Here is a 20,135-nt window from a genome sequence, read left to right on the forward strand (position 1 = left end):
AATGCCGGCCCCGGAGCCCCGACAGAGAGGGCTGCAACCCTGCACCCCGGGGCCCCGCGCGGGCGCCTGCAGGGTGCGGGGGAGGCCCGGGGGCCCGCTCCCTTCCTGCCTGTCTCCTCTCCTCCCGCGGCGGGTCCCCGGGCGGCCCGAGGCCAGGCCCCGACGAGGGCAGAGGCCCGGGAGTCGCCGCCCGCTCTTCGGTTTTCGGGTGCCAGAGGGTCCCCCGCCTCACTTCTCCTCCCTAGCGCACCTGCCCAAGCAGCTAGCGGTCCAGCGGGCAGGGAGGAGCCTTCCGGACCAGCCCGAAGCCGCGGGGCTTTCTGGGAGTTGTAGTTCCGACTTACAGAGCACGCGCAGTCTCTCCGCTCGTCTCTCCGCTCGGGCCGGACTGTGCCTGGCAGGAACTTCCGGTTGGGTGGCGGAGGGAGTTTGGGGAGTCCGGAGCGCCGGGATCCGGTGAGTTCCCCGCCTCGCCCGAGCCGGGCCCGGGGCCAGGTCTCTCCCCCCCCCCCCCCGGGGCGGCCTGGAGGAGGTGGGGGGCGGGAGGGGCAGGGGGAGAGGGACCCCCGATTCCCGAAGGCCAGGACCGAGTTAGGCGGCTCCCTCCCCCGCCGCCGCCGGCGCCTTCTCGACTCTCTGCCCCCTCTCTCACAAAGTCCTCGTTCCTGTGCCCCGGGGGGTCCCAGGGCCGGGCAGCCGCCCCCCGGGACTCCATCCTCCCTCCGGGCTCAGTTTCCCGCTCCCCGGAGACTCCCGGATGTCCACGGGCGCCCTCGAAGGGTCAAAGGCTGAATCATCGCCTTTTTTCAATTTTTATTTTTTGACGAGGCAGGCAACGTCGTGATGGATTTGAACTCAGGCCTTGCCGACTCCAGGGCCGGTGCTCCGCCACTGAGCCTGGGCCATCTTCTTTGCCGTCCCCTCCTTAATTTAGCTTTTTTTTTTTTCTAAATAAAATATGATCTTCTTATTTACACAGGCTCAAAACCTCATTGTAAACTTTGACTCACATTCAGTTATCAAGACCCGCATCCTCTGTTTGCAGAATCCTTAACGTTTGTCCCCTCCTTTCTCCCTGGCCTCCAGTCCCTGCTCTTCACTCTTTTGCCCTATTGATATTCTTTTTTTTTCCCCAATGCAATGGGGTTAAGTGACTTTCCCAAGGCCACACAGCTAGGTAATTATTAAGTGTTTGAGATCGGATTTGAACTTCAGATCCTCCTGACTCCATGGCTGCTGCTCTATCCACTGCACCACCTAACTGCCCCCCATTGATATTCTTTTTTTTTTCTTCTTTTTTTTTAGGTTTTTGTAAGGCAAATGGGGTTAAGTGGCTTGCCCAAGGCCACACAGCTAGGTAATTATTAAGTGTCTGAGACCCTTTGAACCCAGGTACTCCTGACTCCAGGGCCGGTGCTTTATCCACTGCGCCCACCTAGCCGCCCCTCCATTGATATTCTTAATGTACCATTCCAGTCATACACACCTCTACTCAAAAATCCCACTTACTGTTTACTGTATTAAAATAAAACCTTCCAATCCAGGCTTTCAAGACCCTCTATAGTTAAGCCTCAACCCACCATTCTAGTTTTATCTTTTCTTTTAGTTTAGTTTTTTTTTTTTTTGCAAGGCAAATGGGGTTCAGTGGCTTGCCAAGGCCACACAGCTGGGTAATTAATTATAAAGTGTCTGAGGTCGGATTTGAACTCAGGTACTCCTGACTACAGGGCCAGTGCTCTATCCACTGCACCACTTAGCCACCCCCAATTCTAGTTTTATCTCCTATTTTTCTCCCCTCTCTTTATCTTGCATTTCAGTCACAGTGAACTCTTTTCCATTCCATATTTTTCAGACTGCCTTCTCCTGTCTCTCCATACCTTTGCTAGTGCTGTGCCTGAAATGACCATAGATTCTTCCATTCCTTGGTCTTTTTTTCTGAAATCCCATCTTTCCACAAGTTCTAAATGATTCATCTATCTCTTCTATTAAGGCTTCTTTCTTTCCTACACGGTTGAAAGGGATTGTTCTTTCTCTCAAATTTTTCTTAGCACTTTGCCCTTAGTTTCTAGTTCTTTATTACTATGATAGATCTGCTCGAAATATGTTTGTACATAAAGGACCTTTTTCCTTTTTATTTAGACTTTTTGGGGTATGTGGATCTAGTTAGTGGTTTCACTGCATTAAATAATATGCATGGTTTGATCTCTTTTGGGTCATCTTTCCAAATAGATTTCCAGAATGATCGGACTATTTCACAGCTCTACCAATAGTATATCAATGTATCTTTTTTCTCAGGACCCCTCCAATAGCTGTCATTTTCTTTCTTTTTTATGCCAGTCTAATAGGTGTAAGGTAGAACCTTAGATTGCTTTAATTTACATTTCATTAATTGTGAATGATTTGGAACATTTTTCATATGACTAAACATAGGCCTGAAATTTAACTTGGGACTTTTCCTGGACCTTTCCTTTGCATTGATCATATTCTCTCACTTTTTAAAAAATCTGTATTTTAAATGTGGTTAACATGTCTTATGTCTTATACTAGGTACTTAATAAATATTGAATTAAATTGAAAACATTTGCCAGCTTCTTATTTGACTTATTTGAAATATTCTTATTTGGCCTGGCAAGCCCATGGCTTTGATAACTCTCTTAAGATCATAAATTGTGGAGCTGGTTCTGACCTGCATTGATAGAGGGAATTTCCTTATAAAGACTTCCATTTAGTAATGAAATCAAAGGCCCATTCTAAACAAGAATGTGTCAGGCTCTGCTAGATACTGGGAATACAAAGACAAAAATTAAATAATTCTTGCCTTTAAGAAACTTTATTTATTTTAAGTTATTGGTTTAGAATATGATTGACCACAATAACCATGTTATCTGATGTTACTGGATCTTCTCTCCAACATTTTAGTTCCTTCAGTCAGGGATCCCTTCCTGCCTCAGGAGCAGCCATTGGGACTTTCTATGATTCTAGAAAGGAAGGCACTCAGATTTACTTATACCACTTAGAGACCATGGATCTATTTTACTTTGACTGTGCAAGAACTTAAGAAGCATCACCCTAAAACCTTTTTAGTCTAACTGAATCTCAAATCTATTTTCCTGAATGAAAGAGAAAAACTGGAACTTATTTCTTCATTAGTTATTAATAAATATGTTAAAAGCTCAATAAAATCTTACCCAAATAGAGACTCTCCAACCACTGATTGATTCCATAGGTGGCAAGGTATGTTCATGAGATATATGTAGGGACTATACAAGAAAAAGAGTTGCAATGAGATACCTATAAAGGAATCTTTATACTCTCTCTTTTGATCACCCAGGTACTTGTTTGTTTAATTTCTCTTCCCAATCTAAATTAAATGAAGATAAAATTTCTAAGTTTCAAGAAATATTCAAGAAATATTCTTGAGGTGTCACAAATTTAGGATTAAGAAATTTTGGTCTTATAATTCTAATTGTTAAATTTTTCTTGGCATCATTATTTTATTTAAATAAATGATTAAAATTTATTATTTAGATTTAAAAAATTTTTGGTCTTAAAAGCTGTTTTAACAAATGGTTTAATTGTTTTACTTTCTTATTAGACTTCCTGAATACTACTTATGTGATTTTTAGGTAGTTAGTATATTGGATAAATATGCTATTCAATACACATTTGGTTAAATGGGTATTTCTTGGGTTTTTTATATGTATTTTTTTGTTGCAGAATTTAAAAGCAAATGGATTTTCTTTCACCAGTATCATTACATTAATTTCCAATTAATTATGTACTATCAGGAGATAATGAAGTTTGACTTAGTTGTTCTTGCCTGAATCATGACTGCATTCTGTGTAAGCCAGCATGTGTTCATGCTTGTTTAGTCTTGTATCAAAATTCAATATGTAGTTAGGCTTTTCTGTGTGCTGGGAAATCATTTGATAGACATTATTGTTTATTTTAAAAAATTTTATATATATATATATATGTATTTATGTATGTATGTATAGATTAGACAACAAAAACCTGCCTTTTTAACCTTACCATCTCAGCCTTCTCCTTCCCCCAAACTTGAGAACTAAAAAAAAAACCGTCACAAGTATGCATAGTTATTGGCCCTATAAAAAAAAATGTCTCTTTTTTGCACTCTGAGACTTTCACTTTGCTACAGGGAATGGGTAACATTCTTCACCATTAATCATACGAAATTGTCATTGGTCATTACATTGATAAAAATTTCTGATTCTTTAAAAGTTGCTTGCCCTTGATATATTGCCATCTTTGTATGATATTTCCTGGTTCTATTTACTTTACTTGCTATTAGATCATACAAGACTTTACAGGTTTTTCTGAAATTATCCACATCATCATTTCTTATAACACAATAATAGTATTCCATCACATTTCTATGTCATTACCTGTTCATTTCTTCTCCAATTTATTCTAGCTTACTCCATTCTTTGCCACCTCAAAAGAGCTATAAATATTTTTGTACATCTTTCCAGTTTCTTTTGCATAAGCCTAATTCTTCCCTTTATTTACCCTTCCTTTCATTTTCCCCTCTCCCATTTTCCCTTTTTCCTCCTATTTCCCTATTAAACAGAATTTATTTCTGTACCCAACTCTGTGTTATGTGTATAGTCTTCCTTCTTTTAACCATTCAGATGAAAATGAGGTTGAAGTATCAGATGTTCCCTCCATCCCCTCCACTTTATTTGTATAAATTTCTACTTATATACCCTAATTTTGTGAGAAAAATCTCCCAGTGTTCCTTCCTTTCTGCTTCATCCCCTCCATTCTTCTTCCCTTCTCTTTCCAATTTTCTTTTAAATTTATTAAGACATAAGGATTACTCTTGAGCTTAGCAAGGTCTTATGTATCATCTTATACTAAAATATAAGCAGTGTATCCTTGTTTATTCAGTTATCATTGTTCATATTTACAGTTTTATGTTTCTTAACTTTTACGTTTGAACTTCAGAGTTTCTAAGCAACTCTGATATTTTTCATTAGCAATGCTTGGAAGTCCTGTTTCATTAAAGGTCTGTTTTTTACTTCTATAGGATTATACTTGGTTTTGTTGGTTATTATTTTGTCTTTAAGACTATAACTTTAACCTTCTAGAATACCATATTGCAAATTCTTTGCTCTTTTATAGTGATGACTGTTAAATAGTATGTGATTCTGACTCTAGACCTTTGGCACTTGACTTCTTTCTTTTTGAATGCTTGCAGTATTTTTTCTTTGACGAGGATGTTGCTGAGAAGATGAACTTTCTTTACTGCAGAGGTGGAGTTCTATGGCTTTGAAATATTGCGTATCCTGTTCAATATGATCAATGTATTGGTTAGTTTTGTTGAACTGCTTTTCCTTCTCTCTTTTAAAAAGGTTTGGTTTTTTTTAGGTTTTTGCAAGGCAGTGGGGTTAGGTGGCTTGCCCAGGGCCACACGGCTAGGTAATTACTAAGTGTCTGAGACCGGATTTGAACCCAGGTACTCCAGGGCCGGTGCTTTATCCACTGCGCCACCTAGCTGCCCCCCAAAAACATTCTTTAATAAGAGGATAGCTGAATGGGCTGGAAGGGCATGGAGAGGAGAAGGGAATAAGTTCAAAACAGAAGCCAAGAACACAATATGATTTAAAAATAAAATTTTAATTCTCCAGAAAAGAAGAGATAATAAGGCAAATGGAGTCTAAGCACATTGACTGACTGCTGTTGAATACTGAGAAGGGATGTTCCACAGAAAAAAACACAATAGGAAATGTTCAACAGCTCCATTTTAAGTGAATTAAATAAGTACAGTTTTACTTAGTTAAAAATTACTTTCTTCTATTAGCACTATGAGTCCAGTAAAAAAACAGTGGGATGGAGGAAATCTGAAGTCATATATGAAATTTGCTCACAAAATACTACAAGGCTTCCCTATTTTTTGTAGGTGTGACAGGAAAAAAATATTTTTTTTCCCTTTTCGAATGTTCTTTAGAGTTAAGGTAATATAATGAATAGAGAGCCAAATTTGAGGGCTGAAGGCCTGGCATCAAGTTTCCTCTATCACATCCTGGCCTTGTGACTCTGGCAAATCACTTAACCTCTCAGTGTTTTAGCAAACTTTCTAAAACAAGTTGTATACTGGTAGAGGGAGTTTCCTCTCCTGTGAGTTCCTTATGCCAGTGAAATCCTTGTCCCTACCTTTATTTAGGTACTTACTACCTTTACTCTACAGTTGTCAGTTGGAGGCTTTGGACTGTTTTATAACCATTTCCCCATTTGTAAAAATGATGATACTAATGTGTAATAATTGCGACTTTGATTTCTATAGCCCTGTTTACCCCCATGTAATGTTGTAAAGTGACATGTTTATAATATAAGTGAATATTCTTTGGAAATAAGATAATGAATGAATACAAGTTAATGTTCAGCTGAGGTGTCACAAGCATCTGGCTCCTAATGTTGTTTGTTTGTTATCTGAAAGAATAGCATAAGAAAAACAATGTTATGGGGTCATTTAATTTCATAAGAAAAATGTAATAAATGAATGATCAGCCAAATAAGATAATGGCAGGGATTTTGTAATGACCTTTTGGTTATGCTGTATTAATATTTTTGTGAAATTATATCAATCTGTGCAACATTAGGTAGGAAAAGCCCATAAAGCATACTGACAAGATAGACAGAAGCAATCATCCGTACTGAAAGAAGGAATAGTATAAAGCCATTTCTTCACTTTCATCCCCTTTTATTATTATAATATAATCATTATTTATGACAAACATCAACAAAATGAACTTTTCCATATATACAAATAAGAATAAAAAAGAAACTGCTATATCTATTATGTATAGCTCTCTTTCTTCCCTATCAATTTAATTGAGTAATAATACCACTTCCTGGCATTGTCTATGCCTTGTGAACTTCTTTTTGCTCTCTCTTGTGTTTTTAAAACTATTTCAATAGAACTTTTTTTTAATATTACTATCATTACTCTCCCGTTCTTTCCTATGTCTATCTCTCTTCTCCTCTTAATGGGGAGTAATAGAATAAAAGCCCTCTCTTGTAAAAAATGAGTATAGTCAAGCAAAACAAATCTATATATTATCTGAAAATACATGTTGCATTCTGTGTCATTTGTCTCTCATCTGTCTCCCAAAAGGTGGGAATCTCTGATGCTTCTAGAGTCATGATTATTCATTGCATTGATCAAAGTTCTTCAGTTTTTAAGAGTTGTTTTTCTAGTGTCAGCCAGTATATTGTTCTCCTAGTTCTATATGCTTCATTCAGTTTCATTTCTTACAACTGTTTCTAGATCATCTGAATTCATTCCTTTTGCCAGTTTTTATTGTAAAAGACATTCATTTGTAGAGTCATCATGGTGTGGTGGGGATAGAAACTGCCCTTGAAGCCAAAAAGGCAAGGGTTTAAGTCCTGCCTCTGATGTACATTGATTCTGCTTACAGCTGGGCATGTCCCTTAAACTCTCAATGCAAATGGTGTCAAATGCAAGTAGAAACCCTTCAAGTCAAATATTGCTTTAGATAACCACAAACCAACATCTTTTTTTTTTCTGTTTTAAAGATTTTATTTATTTTGAGTTTTACAGTTTTTCCCCTAATCTTGCTTCCCACCCCCCCACAGAAGTCAATTTGCTAGTCTTTACATTGTTTCTATGGTAGGCATTGATCCCAATTGAATGTGATGAGAGAGAAATCATATCCGTAAGGAAGAAAAATAAAGTATAAGAGATAGCAAGATTACATAATAAGATATCAGTTTTTTTTTCTAAATTAAAGGTAATAGTCCTTGGTCTTTGTTCAAATTCCACAGTTCTTTCTCTGGATACAGATGGCATTCTCCATCACAGATCGCCCCAAATTGTCCCTGATTGATGCACTGATGGAATGAGCGAGTTCATCAAGGTTGATCATCGCCCCCATGTTGCTGTTAGGGTGTACAGTGTTTTTCTGGTTCTGCTCATCTCACTCAGCATCAGCTCATGCAAATCCCTCCAGGCTTCCCTGAATTCCCATCCCTCCTGATTTCTATAGAACAATAGTGTTCCATGACATACATATACCACAGTTTGCTGAGCCATTCCCCAACTGAATGACATTTACTTGATTTCCAATTCTTTGCCACCACAAACAGGGCTGCAATGAATATTTTTTGTACAAGTGATGTTTTTTATCCTTTTTCATCATCTCTTCGGGGTATAGACCCAGTAGTGGTATTGCTGGATCAAAGGGTATGCTCATTTTTGTTGCCCTTCAGGTGCAGTTCCAAATTTCTCTCCAGAAGGGTTGGATGAATTCACAGCTCCACCAACAGTGTGTCCCAGATTTCCCACATCCCTTCCAACATTGATCATTGTCCTTTCTGGTCATATTGGCCAGTCTGAGAGGTGTGAGGTGGTACCTCAGAGATGTTTTAATTTGTATTTCTCTAATAAATAATGATTTAGAGCAATTTTTCATATGACTATGGATCACTTTGATTTCCTCATCTGTAAATTGCCTTTGCATATCCTTTGACCATTTGTCAATTGGGGAACAATTGACCAACATCTCTTTTATCACCTTTTATTGTTTTGTTTTATTTTATTTTTTATCTATTTTGTTAAATATCTCCCAATTACACTTGTCTGGTTAGGACCATACTCAGCACTAGGCAACTAAGACCATAAGTTGCCAAGATTTCAGCCTGCATTGGTGGAAGGAGTGAAATCACAGGTTCAGATTCTATCCTTCTTCCAGTGATGCAGTTGTTTGGCCATCCCCATAATTGATGAGAAAAAAATGCTGTTATAAATATTTTTGTACATATGGATCCTTTCCTTCTTTCATTTACCTAGTAATAGTATAATAGTGTGTGTATGTATATATATATATATATATATATATATATATATATATATATATACATACATACATACATACACATACATACACTTCAGCTTCACCAACACTGCATTTGTGTGGGGTCATTTCTAAAAGCAGCAAACAGTCCCTTCCTCTGGAGATGGTGGCAGTTTGGTAAAATGGACCCAGGAGGCATGAATAGAATAGAAAAAAGAACAAAGCCCTCAAGCATACTGGGAACCTGAAGGTGGAAGGGGAAAGGAACCATCTTTGTATGAGGCATAGCCAGACAGATCCCATTTTATTTTATTTTTTTGGTTCTTGCAAGGCAGTGGGGTTAAGTGACTTGCCCAAGGTCACACAGCTAGGTAATTATTAAGTGTCTGAGGCCAGATTTGAACTCAGGTCCTCCTGACTCCGGGGCTCAGATCCCATTTTGGATGGGTGAAGTTGCTCTGTAGGCAGCAGGAGAAAGGTGTTGAAGTCATAGGAATTCATCTCTTTATTGGCTGTAAGGAAAATAAGGGATTTTTCCTGTTTTTAGTGTTTCAAGAAAGAGGTCTGAGATGAAGAACAAAGGTCCACTGAAAAGACAGGATGAAAGGGAATCTTTCCACAGTTTCCTTATACCTTCTGTTGCATCTCTAATAGGTCCTTATTTCTTGGGTATCCCTCTAGGAACTTGGGTTGTGGTTCCTGCTCCCTGTTGGTACTTTGGGCCTCAGGGTAGACTGAGAATGGCATGTTCTTGTACTTGTCCCTGACACTCTTTTGTCTCCAGGGAGCCCAGAGAGAAGCTGCTCACCCTGGTTTCCAGTGCATAGTGTTGGCAACATAGTGACATGATAGAGAACTAAGGACCATCTGTAGTGACGTCATCCTCTGAGGTGAATGATGGCTGCGGCCCTGGGCCACCAGGTACATGCTCCCCAGAAGAACTCTACCTGGGGTCAGAAAACTGCTCTTCAGGTGGAAGGAACTGCTTCCTCAGAAACCTTCCGTCAGCACTTCCGGCAGTTCTGCTACCAAGAGGTAGCTGGACCTCATGAAGCTTTTAGTAAGCTCTGGGAACTTTGTTGTAGGTGGCTGAGGCCCAAGACAAACTCAAAAGAACAAATCTTGGAAATGCTGGTGCTAGAGCAGTTCCTGACCATCCTGCCTGGGGAGATCCAGGTCCAGGTGAGGGAACATCATCCAGAAAATGGTGAAGAGGCTGTGGCACTCGTTGAGGATTTGCAAAAAGAGACTGAGAGACCAGAACAGGTGAGAAAGAGAAATACATGATAAGAATATACAAAAGAAGGCCTAGTATCATCTGGCACAAGAGACAAAGGATCCCTAATACCTTTCTAAGATTTTTTTTTTAACCTATCTTATGTGATACTACTACTACTATTATCAATACTACTATTATTGCTAGCAACTTACATTTATAAAGTACTTTCTAACTCTCTGGGGATTTGTAAGCATTGTTATACCCATTTTGCAGATGTAAAAGCTGGGGTTTATAGGAGTGACTTGTTCAAAGTCATGTCATTAGCAAATGTGTAATTATAATCATGGGTTTCTAATAACAAGTTCAGTACTTTCCCTAACAAACTAAAGGGGGAAAAAAATCTCCCTTTTTCTATTACATCAGTGGGTAATTCATTCATGATATGTTATTAAGATCTTGCTTTGTGCAAGGCATTGTGCTCAACTTAAGAAAGTGACAAAGTAGGGCAGCTAGGTGAGTTAATAAATTGGTTCAGAGATGACCAGAGCACCAGCCCTGGAGTCAGGAGAACCTGAGTTCAAATTTGAGATCAGACACGTAGTAATTGTCTCACTTTGTGACCTTGGGCAAGTCACTTAACTCCATTGCCTTAAATAAATTAAAAAAGAAAAAAGACCAAAAAAAGAAGATGCTGTCTTTGTCAAGAAGCTGATAACTTTCTGGGCATGACAGAAAAATCACATAGAAGAAACTACCAAGATGAGCCCTCTAGCTTCTTTAGGACCATGAATCCCTTCATTCTGCAGATGAGAAAGCAGAGACCTACACTGGTTAAAGTGAACTTCCCAAGGGATCACACAATTCATAAAGTGCCAGGGTCAGGATTCCAACTTGAGTTGCTCCTCTTGAGTGAAGAGAGGATTGTCTTCCCTGGCTCAAGATAAGGGTACTGAATTGATAGGTATGGCTGCAAGCTTTGATGGGAAGGGCTAAGACTTGAATAAGGATCTGCAGTCTAAAGAATGAAGATTAGTGGAAGAGAGTAGGATGGTACAATTATTTTAGCATGGGCAGAGGTAGGTAATGTTAACATTAATATGGCTGACATCTCATGAAGGGTGACAAAAGAATTTAAATTTATTGTGTCATCAGGGTATGTTTAGATTGGTGGAAGAAGAAAAATTGAGATAAAGGTGAAATATGCATGAGGTTGTGTGTTATTCTTTGGGGAAGTGGGGAAGGCTAACAAGTTGCCCTGGGAAACAATGAATTCACCCTTGGTAGAGGTTTTCAGCAGAAGCTGGTGATACACTGGAGTGATTTCTATCCACATCCAGATTGGATCAGCTCTAGGATTCTGTGGATCCTCAGCATAGTGTAATGAAGGCTGCATCAGGAGACTATCTCAATTCTTTTAGGACAGTGCTCTTGCTCAGTGCATCAGATGCTTCCCAAAATAGAAAAGACTATCATTTCAAAAGGAATCAACCTTTGACTTCTGTAAACTTCCTGCAAGAGTGGAAACACATTAGTTCAAGGAATACTATTTTAGCTTTCTGGTACACTTAGTTTTTATACCTCTCTTGGGGGTTTTAGATTCAGCTTTTCCTGGAATTATATCCAATTTTAGTCTATCTAGTAACTATATATGGGGCTGTTCCCAGTTTGCAGTCAAGAAGATAGTGCCTATGGGAATAAAACAGGAATCCATCAGCTACCAGGTAAAGCAAGAGGAGAACCAGCAGGAAGAAGATCCCTCAAAGGATACATCATGGAGCCCTCATCAGGGATCACAGGAACAGTCAGACTATGAACAGGAGTCTCAACTAAGACCAGAGACAAGTAAGAAGCAGTGATTAATTGGGTGGATGGGAAGAAACACCTGAGGCTCTCTAGAACATCTCCTGGGGGCCAGATAAAGTACTTCATATGGAGAGGTTCCAATTTTAAAAATCCTTAGGAAAGAGATTTTCAGAATAGTTTAATTAATATAATAAATTACAGTCAAGAAGTACTTTATGCCTTAATTCACTTAAGCCTTTTTTCTTCACCTCCAGTGTCCTTTCTTCCACAATGATTTTTCATTTTTTTTGTCTTTACTTAGAGGGTTTTTTTTCAGTGCTGTTATCTATATTATAAATATAATGATCAAAACTCATAGGTAGAAATTTCTTTTTCAATAAGGCTGATTAACTGAAACAAATTTTTCAGTCTTCTTGGAAATTGCATTTTGACCTCTTTTTGATTTATCTGAAAAATTGCTATTAGTGGCTGTTGAGCTTTTTAAAAATCAGATCATTTTTGAAAGACTACATTCTGGACATATATACATACATATATATATGTATATGTGTATATATATATATATATATATATATATATATAAAACTAGATAGTTTCTGAAATGGCAAACTTTGCGTAGATCTAAGAATAAAGTTAACGTGACTGATTTCTTTATTTCATTTTTTTGTTATTGGTTTTTAAAAGCAAAGCAAAATTTCCCTCCTATTTTGTTTTACCTCTGTCCCCCTCTTATCTCCCCACCCCCACCCTAGGAATATTTAGTTATTTGTTTGTTCATTTATTTTTTAATCTCTGTGAGTCAGAGGCAATGGTCCTTGGCACCAGCTTTTGGCAAGGACAGCTGCTGAATTGGGATTCAGTTCGATTTCACAAACATTTGTCAATTGGCTGTTGTATGCAGAATATACAACCACACCTCATCTTAGGCATGGGAGAGAGAAAGTTTAAATAAGACATTTCCTGCCCTCATGGAATTTATAGTCAGGTAATAGTATTATCAGATAGAGATTACTGTGCTTTATTCCCCAAATTCTAAACCAGATTACTAAAAAGCTCATGGTTACAAAGATTCCTATACTATTCCCCTCAAGCTAATAATACTGATGATTAACTACAAGTTCAAGATTCCTGGAGGAGTTTGAAAGAGGGCACTGATTCTTTGATTTCAGAGGATAAAGAGTAATGAGATCTAAAAAGGTTCTATCGGAAGGGATAAAGGCATGTGGGAGAATCCTAGTGAGTTAATAAATTGGTTCAGAGATGATCTTAGAGAAAGTCAGAAGTTTATCAACATCCATCCCTCTAATGACTCCTTTTTCCTCCTTTAGCCAGGTTTACTCCCAAGGTTTCTGCCTTTCCCCAAGACAGAAGGAAGAGAAATCAGGAGGTGGAAGCTGTAATCCTTACAACTGGGTTTCAGGTGAGCTGTAGTTCCTTGATTTCTTTTGAGATCACAAGATTTCATCCTAGAATTTTTTTCATAGTCTAGAATTCATTTCTTTTTGTTCTCAAAGCCCTTTACTTCCCAAGCAAATCAGACAGATTTTTATAAAGCATATTTGACTTCTTGCAGACATCCCCCTCATATTATTTGAGTATATAATCTCTTGTTTTGCCCCCTTTTTCCACCCCACCCATACCTCACTTTAACTACAGAGGCTCCTCACCTCAGCTCTCTTCTTGTGTCCTGATCTGATCATTGTGCTCCTGTCTCTGCCCCTCAACCTAGGATAGAGCGATGCTATTTTCTCGGTAGCAGCAGGTACCGGTGTTGTTACAGGAACCAGTCACATGTGAGGATGTGACCATGTCCTCCCAGGAAGAGTGGAAGTGTTTGAATTCTGCTCAGAGGGTCCTCTACAGGGGTATCATGCAGGAGAATTACAGAAATGTGGATTCAGTGGGTAAGGATTCATTTCCCCTGAAGACTTAGTCAATTTATTTACTAACTCAGTTTCCAAAACCCCAGAGAGACATAAGTTTCATTGTCTCTTGTGATAGAGAAACTCTTCCCCTCTTGGGGTAATTTCTACCCTATTTTTATGAACTTTTGGAGGGATAGAATCATGGACTTCTTTCAGTGTTCCATCTGCCATGGGAAAGATTACTTCTAACAGATTGATCTGATTTAGAAGGTGACCCAAATTGACCACTCTTTTGCAGTGCCTAAATCCTCATGTTTTGCCATCTATGCATCATATCTCAATTGACTCAAATGCCCCCCCCCAAGAAATTTTTCTTCAGATTCCCTTTTCTCTGAGAGATACTAGCATTTACCTGAATTTGGGGATTCTTTGTGGTCAGTGTAAACCATGATTTTTCCCTTTCTGCTTTTCATTATTTAGGACTTCCCAAACCTCTTCTGATCTCCGGGGTGGAACATGGAAAAAACATATGTTTTCCAGGTCTTCAGGATTCCAAGGAGACCGAAATCCTAAGTAGTTCCCATACCAATGAGAACCGAGTACAAACTGATGAGAAGCAAGCAAAAAGGGAAGAAAAAAACTGGGGAAACCAGAAGCAACGACAGGACTTAGAGGATGGGAAAATCACAGGTGTGTTCTGTAGTTTGGAGGGGGAAAACTTTTCTTTTATTTCTCTGTGAATCCCAGGTTTAAATCAAACTGTATTCCCTTCAGCAGAATGACCAAGGAATATAGGACACTAATTGACTGTGATAAAAGAGCCTTCCTTTTTTTCCCCCATTACAAAAATTGTATAGTTGTGTTCCCTTTGTCATCTTGGATGTGATGCTGGGATTTAATTGAATGTGGTAAAGTCCCAGACTAACACCATGAAGTGGTGTGTTTTCAGTGAACAAGACCTTCATTGATACAGATTGTATCCCTTCCATACTTTCTTTGGATTGAGTTGCTCTGGCCAACTCTCTGAATTTAGGCTGATCCTTAGATTACAGTTTCTTGCTGAAATTTAATTAAAACCCTTTTTTATTAATTATATTGTTAAAAAATTGATGCCCTTTTCTTTGAAAAATATCACTATCAATTCCAAATGAATTCCTGCAAACTTTCTTTTCCCACTATCTACCACTCCCACTACTACAATACAGCATTCCTTTTAACAAGTATTTGAAATCTTTTTATCTTGGGAGAGGCAGTCAGAGCTTTAATTCCACTAGCAGAGACTTCAATAATTCAATGTCACAATGAGGCTTAAGAGAAAGACTTTAGTGGAAGATTTGGATTTAAAATGATCTTAAAATTTCCCATATTTTCAGCTCACAGGTGGAAAAAAAAAGATTTTCTGTTTATCTAGGATATATGAATGTAAAGAAATTAATTCCCTGTAATGTACAGATTTCCTCAAGATGAAATATTGTACCTAAATGTTACATTTCCTAGAATAGGGGTTATTTTTTTTCCCTCTGGACTGATTTTATCTGTTTTGGGGAATTCCTAGTTTGGAAATTCCCCTCACAAATGCAAAATGGCACTTGTCTGTAATTTCCAGACTTGGAGAATTCCTGAGGCACTGAAGATTTGTGTGTCTTACCCAGGTCACATAACTTGATTGTGTCAAGGCAGACCTTGAACCTAAATTTTCTTATTTCAAATCTGGCCACTACACCACAATGCTTCTGATACCTGGAAAAGTATCATTGCATAAATTCAGTTTAGGATTGAATTTTTGGTTTGGGCCAGATCTGCTCATATTGTTTTTCCTGGTCATAGCATTGCTTCCTTTCCTGCACCTTCCTAGGCTCTCCATGTACCTTTACTTTCTATTTGCATTGAAGATATTAAAGTGTGTTTCTGTGTTTTTGAACAAATTGGTATTAGTATGAATTGTGGTGTGATTTTGGTGTTTCCCTAAAGGTGTAACATAGGTTTGTGTTTTTTTTTTAATGGCATTATCAAGGCTTTAACATACTCCAAACCTGGACATGTGGTCAATTTCATCCCCCTTCAAGCAGCATAGAACTCTAGGCTTGAGAAAGGGATTGGAGAAAGAAGTGGAGGATAGTCTTGCCCTTAGACCATCAAAAGTAGACTGGGATCAGATTAGATATTTTTGGAGAACCCTAGATTTTAAGTCTCCTAAATAAATTCTAGAAATGCAGGGATATACATAAAGAATGGCTAAACTCCAGCTTCTAATGTGTCAGAATAAGCATGATTTAAGAGTATTTTGAATTGTTAAGTCATGAATTTCATATATATACAGGATAATATGGGAAGTATAGACAGGAATTAAGTTAGGCTTAATTTCTCCCTACATTCCATAGCCAGGCATATGTACCTTGTGCTTGGCTGCTTCTGAGTTCATCAGAATTAATCTACTTGTATTATTTTGATTTATCCTCTCCACTTTTACTTTGAAACTCAATATTTCTTGTTGCTGAATAAATTCATAAATTAAAAAACAACTCTTAAACCTTTATCACATATCAAACACTATACTAAACCCTGGGTATTCAAATACAAAACCAAAGATAGTCTCTACTCTTAAGGAGCTTTATTAGAATGACCTTTCTTTGCCCTGTCACCCTATTCCTGAAGTTCTCACAGAGGTGACATCTGTCACTGGTCCAGGTAGAAGGAATATTGAGTCTGAAAAACAGGCCTCTGGCGGCTTGAAACCCATCGAAGTTGTGGAAGTATATATAATAGATAATTCAGTAATCAAATGGGTTCTAAGAAGCCTAATCAGAAAATTGAGAACCAAAACCTCTTAACAAATCAATCTGTTAAGAATTTCTTTCATTCAGAATGATAGAAAAGATCAATTTGGACTAAATACCTTGAAGTTCATTCCAAATTTGAGAGTGATTCTAGGAGTGTCCTTGCTGGCCATTTCAATGTTTCCTTTTGACAAGTTTTGTTACTCACCTTTATGAATGCGGGTTTTGGATTTCTGTGGGTGTTAGATCCAAAAAATTTGATTTTTTTTCTGATTGCCATGGCATAAGAAACCTCCAAAGTAGCACTGAGGTTTTTCTCCTGGTCCTAGGCTAATGGTTGTTTTTCCCTACATTACACAATAGGAAAGGTTTGCTATCTCGGGACCCAGGCTGAGGAACCCTCTATTTTCAGAGATTTGGCTATTCTAGAGGAGGCTCTAGCCTTATTTTTCTGCACTTTGGTGAACATTTGAGCAAATACCTCAATGCAGCCTAATAACCTGATATGGAAGGATTATCTCCTCCTTGGTTTGGTTTTATCTGAAATCATTTGCTTGTGAGTATCTACCAATAGATATAAGAAAAAAATTAGTGCTGGTAGTGGTCATTTTTCCATAAGCACAGGTTGAGGTCACTAAAAAGAACTGGGAATTTCAGGTTTTTAATGTATCTAAACAGATCTAAAGTGGGGAAGCAAAACATTCAATTTTTATTAATGCTCATGCAGATTGCTCTTCTGAATTTTCTTCCACTACTAATTTGGTGATAACTATTTTCTTATGGTTTCCTTTCTTTCTAGCACTATCAATTAATTTCTGTTCTTTCAGATTTAGAAATCAAGAACAAGATTAAAAAGGAGGATATAAAATGGGAACATTCAGAAGAAGGGCAGCTGAGCAGAACAATACCAGAGAGATTTAATCGACAAATTTTCCAATATCCTGTTCTGAAAGAAGCCTGTGAAACTGTGAACAAGTTAAGAAAACAACTTATAAATTTTCCACGAGAGAGACAAGGGAAACCAGCTTTCCCGCAGAGAGATTTAATGAAAAAACTAGATCAACCGAAACTCTGTGTTGGAGAAAAACATTATAAACAATTTGCATATGGAAATAGCTTCTCTCAAAATTCCCACAAGTTAACCCCTGAATTAGAAAAGACTACAAAATGTCATGAGTGTGGGAAAAGTTTTAGTCGTGGTTCATATCTTGTTAGGCATCAGAGAATCCATACAGGTGAGAAACCCCACAAATGCAATGAATGTGGGAAAAGTTTCAGTGAGCGTTCCAACCTCACTGCCCACCTGAGGACCCATACCGGAGAGAGGCCCTACAAGTGTCGAGAGTGTGGGAAAAGCTTCAATCAGAGCTCAAGCCTCATTGTTCACCACAGAACCCACACAGGAGAAAAGCCATATCAGTGTAATGAGTGTGGGAAAAGGTTCAACAACAGCTCCCAGTTTAGTGCTCATCGGCGAGCTCACACTGGGGAGAGTCCATATAGATGTAGGGAGTGTGGGAAAAGTTTCAACAATAGTTCCCACTTCAATGCCCATCAGAGAACACACACTGGTGAGAAGCCCTATGGATGTCCTCAGTGTGGGAAAAGCTTCAGTAAGAGCTCTGCCCTTACTAGACACCAGGGAGTTCATATGAGAGAGAAGTTTCTGATCCAGTCAAGGCTTAATATACTTGAGAGAAACATATCTTAAATATTTGATGCTAGGAGAAAAGAATGATAGAGAACTCTTTAAATCACAACTGGCTAACTGGTGCTTGTTAAGGTTTTCTTAACACTCTGAGGCTGATCCATATTCTAGGAACTATCTCTTATTGGCTTTGTAGAGTTGAGGAGTAGAATCAAGGAAACCTAGATCAGATTTTTCAGCTCTGACTAAATCTACCCTATTGTTACATAGTTTCACTCTCAGAAAGGCAAAGAATTCAGATCCATGAATTTAGCCTTGGAGTAGTCCTGTCTTTCTGTAATCCCACTAGCACTTAAAAGTATGCAGACAAACCAGGGGAGGTGAAAAGTGTTCAGGTCTACTCTTGGCGGGTTTTTTGTTTTAGATTTAGAACTGTGATTCCATCAGTGTATGAAACCCCTAATGTGGAAGCTCCTTCCTCTAATAGAGATGATAAGTAAGTTACATTTAACTTAAAGTCAGAAATTGCTTAGGGCACTAAAAGGTTGTGACTTAGCCTTGGTAACCCAACTGTCTGGGTCAGAGATAGGACTTGAACCCAGACCCTCCTGACTCCAAGGCTAGGATATGTGGGACCACATATCCTTTAGGTAGGGGTAGTTAATACTGTAGCATATTTCCTCCTCTTGATGTGAATATGCATTCAGAATTAAGCCATAGATAACCAGTAATTCAGTTTTAGGTCCCTGAAGATCTTTGGCACTGTGATCTTTTAAGTAAAAAGGGAGATGTTCACAATTGCAAAGAAAGAATAGTAAAATAATACCAATAAAGTGAGGTGGAGCAGGGTCAAACCAATGTAGAATGACTTGGTCTTAGAACATATGTAATATTTGGATTTGCCTTTTTAAAAATGAAATGAAATAAATGTAGTGATCTCTTATTTTGTCCCAATTCTAGCCTGTAATTTAAGAACGTGGCTATTAGAAATTGGCTTGCCTTTTCTTCAAGAAATGTTTGTACTAGTTTGTAAACATTACAGTTTCTGATGATAATAAAAGTCTCCCCCCAACTTCTTTTGTATTTTGTTTTTGTTGTTAAAATCTCTTAACATATTAATACTGATAAAGGAATCAATACAGGATGCACAGAGCAGGCTTCTCATATTGTCAAACCTACACAATGGATCATGTAAGGTAGAATGTTCAAGTGAAATAAGCCAAAGTTGGTGTCAGTGAGTAAATGGGAAATCAAGTTATGGAAATAAAAGGACATGATGAAAGGGATGGTTTTAGAGAAATCTGAGAAGACCTGTACATTCTGGTGCTAAGTGAACAGAACCAGTAAAGACAATCACAATTTTATGTGCAACCAAAATTACAGAGGATTAATGATAAAATATTCCCCTCCTCCTGATAGCAAGGTGAAGGACTTCAGAGAGCAGGATAAAACAAATATTTGGACACAGCCTATGTGGACTTTTTTTTGATTGTGTATACATATTTGTTTCAGGGTTTGGTTTTTCTTTAGTTCTTTGGGGTAGTGGTGGAGAGGAATTAGGATGAGAAGGTGGATTTTTTCAATTGAACAAATAGACAATTAAAAAATTAAATAACAATGGGGACAGATTTTCCTAAAATAAGGAGTGGGAAGAAGACTATTTGGCATTAAAATCAGAATCTTTTGATACTGATTTTTCTGGGGGTGGGAAATAAGGAGGCAAGTACATTTTATGTTACTTTACAGTGGCAATCTGAATACTTAGTCTAAACCATGTGTAATGTTTCAAGTATCACTTTATGCTTGGAACCTTTTGAAGAATTGTGCACAATTAAAGAAAAATGAAAAACTAAAGATTTTAAAGGCTTGCAAAAGCAGAGGGCAGGATCAAATATTCCCTTTGTTCATTTTTTTTTTAGGTGGCTTGCCCAAGGCCACACAGCTAGGTAATTAAGTGTCTGAGACTGGATTTGAACCCAGGGACTC

General features: G+C 38.3%; 1 protein-coding gene across 3 annotated transcripts; it reads left to right on the forward strand.

Moving 5' to 3' along the window:
- Positions 1 to 368: 368 nt before the first annotated feature.
- ZSCAN32 (zinc finger and SCAN domain containing 32) lies at positions 369 to 19,788 on the forward strand. Of its 3 annotated transcripts, XM_074196882.1 has the most exons (8): positions 370 to 456; positions 9,622 to 9,758; positions 9,923 to 10,103; positions 11,721 to 11,898; positions 13,188 to 13,279; positions 13,640 to 13,763; positions 14,205 to 14,414; positions 17,329 to 19,784. In XM_074196882.1, the coding sequence occupies exons 3-8, from the start codon at positions 9,966 to 9,968 to the stop codon at positions 18,210 to 18,212; spliced, it is 1,626 nt and encodes a 541-aa protein (XP_074052983.1). In that variant the 5' UTR covers positions 370 to 456; positions 9,622 to 9,758; positions 9,923 to 9,965; the 3' UTR covers positions 18,213 to 19,784. The 3 variants fall into 3 exon arrangements, with proteins under 3 accessions (XP_074052981.1, XP_074052980.1, XP_074052983.1); XM_074196880.1 differs by having other exon boundaries at positions 369 to 456; positions 9,622 to 10,103; positions 14,265 to 14,414; positions 17,329 to 19,788; XM_074196879.1 differs by having other exon boundaries at positions 369 to 456; positions 9,622 to 10,103; positions 17,329 to 19,786.
- The last annotated feature ends 347 nt before the right edge of the window (positions 19,789 to 20,135 follow it).

Source organism: Macrotis lagotis, chromosome 8 (assembly GCF_037893015.1).
Source record: "Macrotis lagotis isolate mMagLag1 chromosome 8, bilby.v1.9.chrom.fasta, whole genome shotgun sequence".
Lineage (NCBI taxonomy): Eukaryota > Metazoa > Chordata > Mammalia > Peramelemorphia > Peramelidae > Macrotis > Macrotis lagotis.

Bases quoted from the DNA above. Each gene is read 5' to 3' on its own strand.
- ZSCAN32 (XM_074196879.1), top strand. From the start codon at position 9,732: ATGATGGCTGCGGCCCTGGGCCACCAGGTACATGCTCCCCAGAAGAAC. The intron at 13,280-13,639 runs GTGAGCTGTAGT...GTGTTGTTACAG, and splicing joins TCCTTACAACTGGGTTTCAG to GAACCAGTCACATGTGAGGA. The intron at 14,415-17,328 runs GTGTGTTCTGTA...CTGTTCTTTCAG, and splicing joins AGAGGATGGGAAAATCACAG to ATTTAGAAATCAAGAACAAG.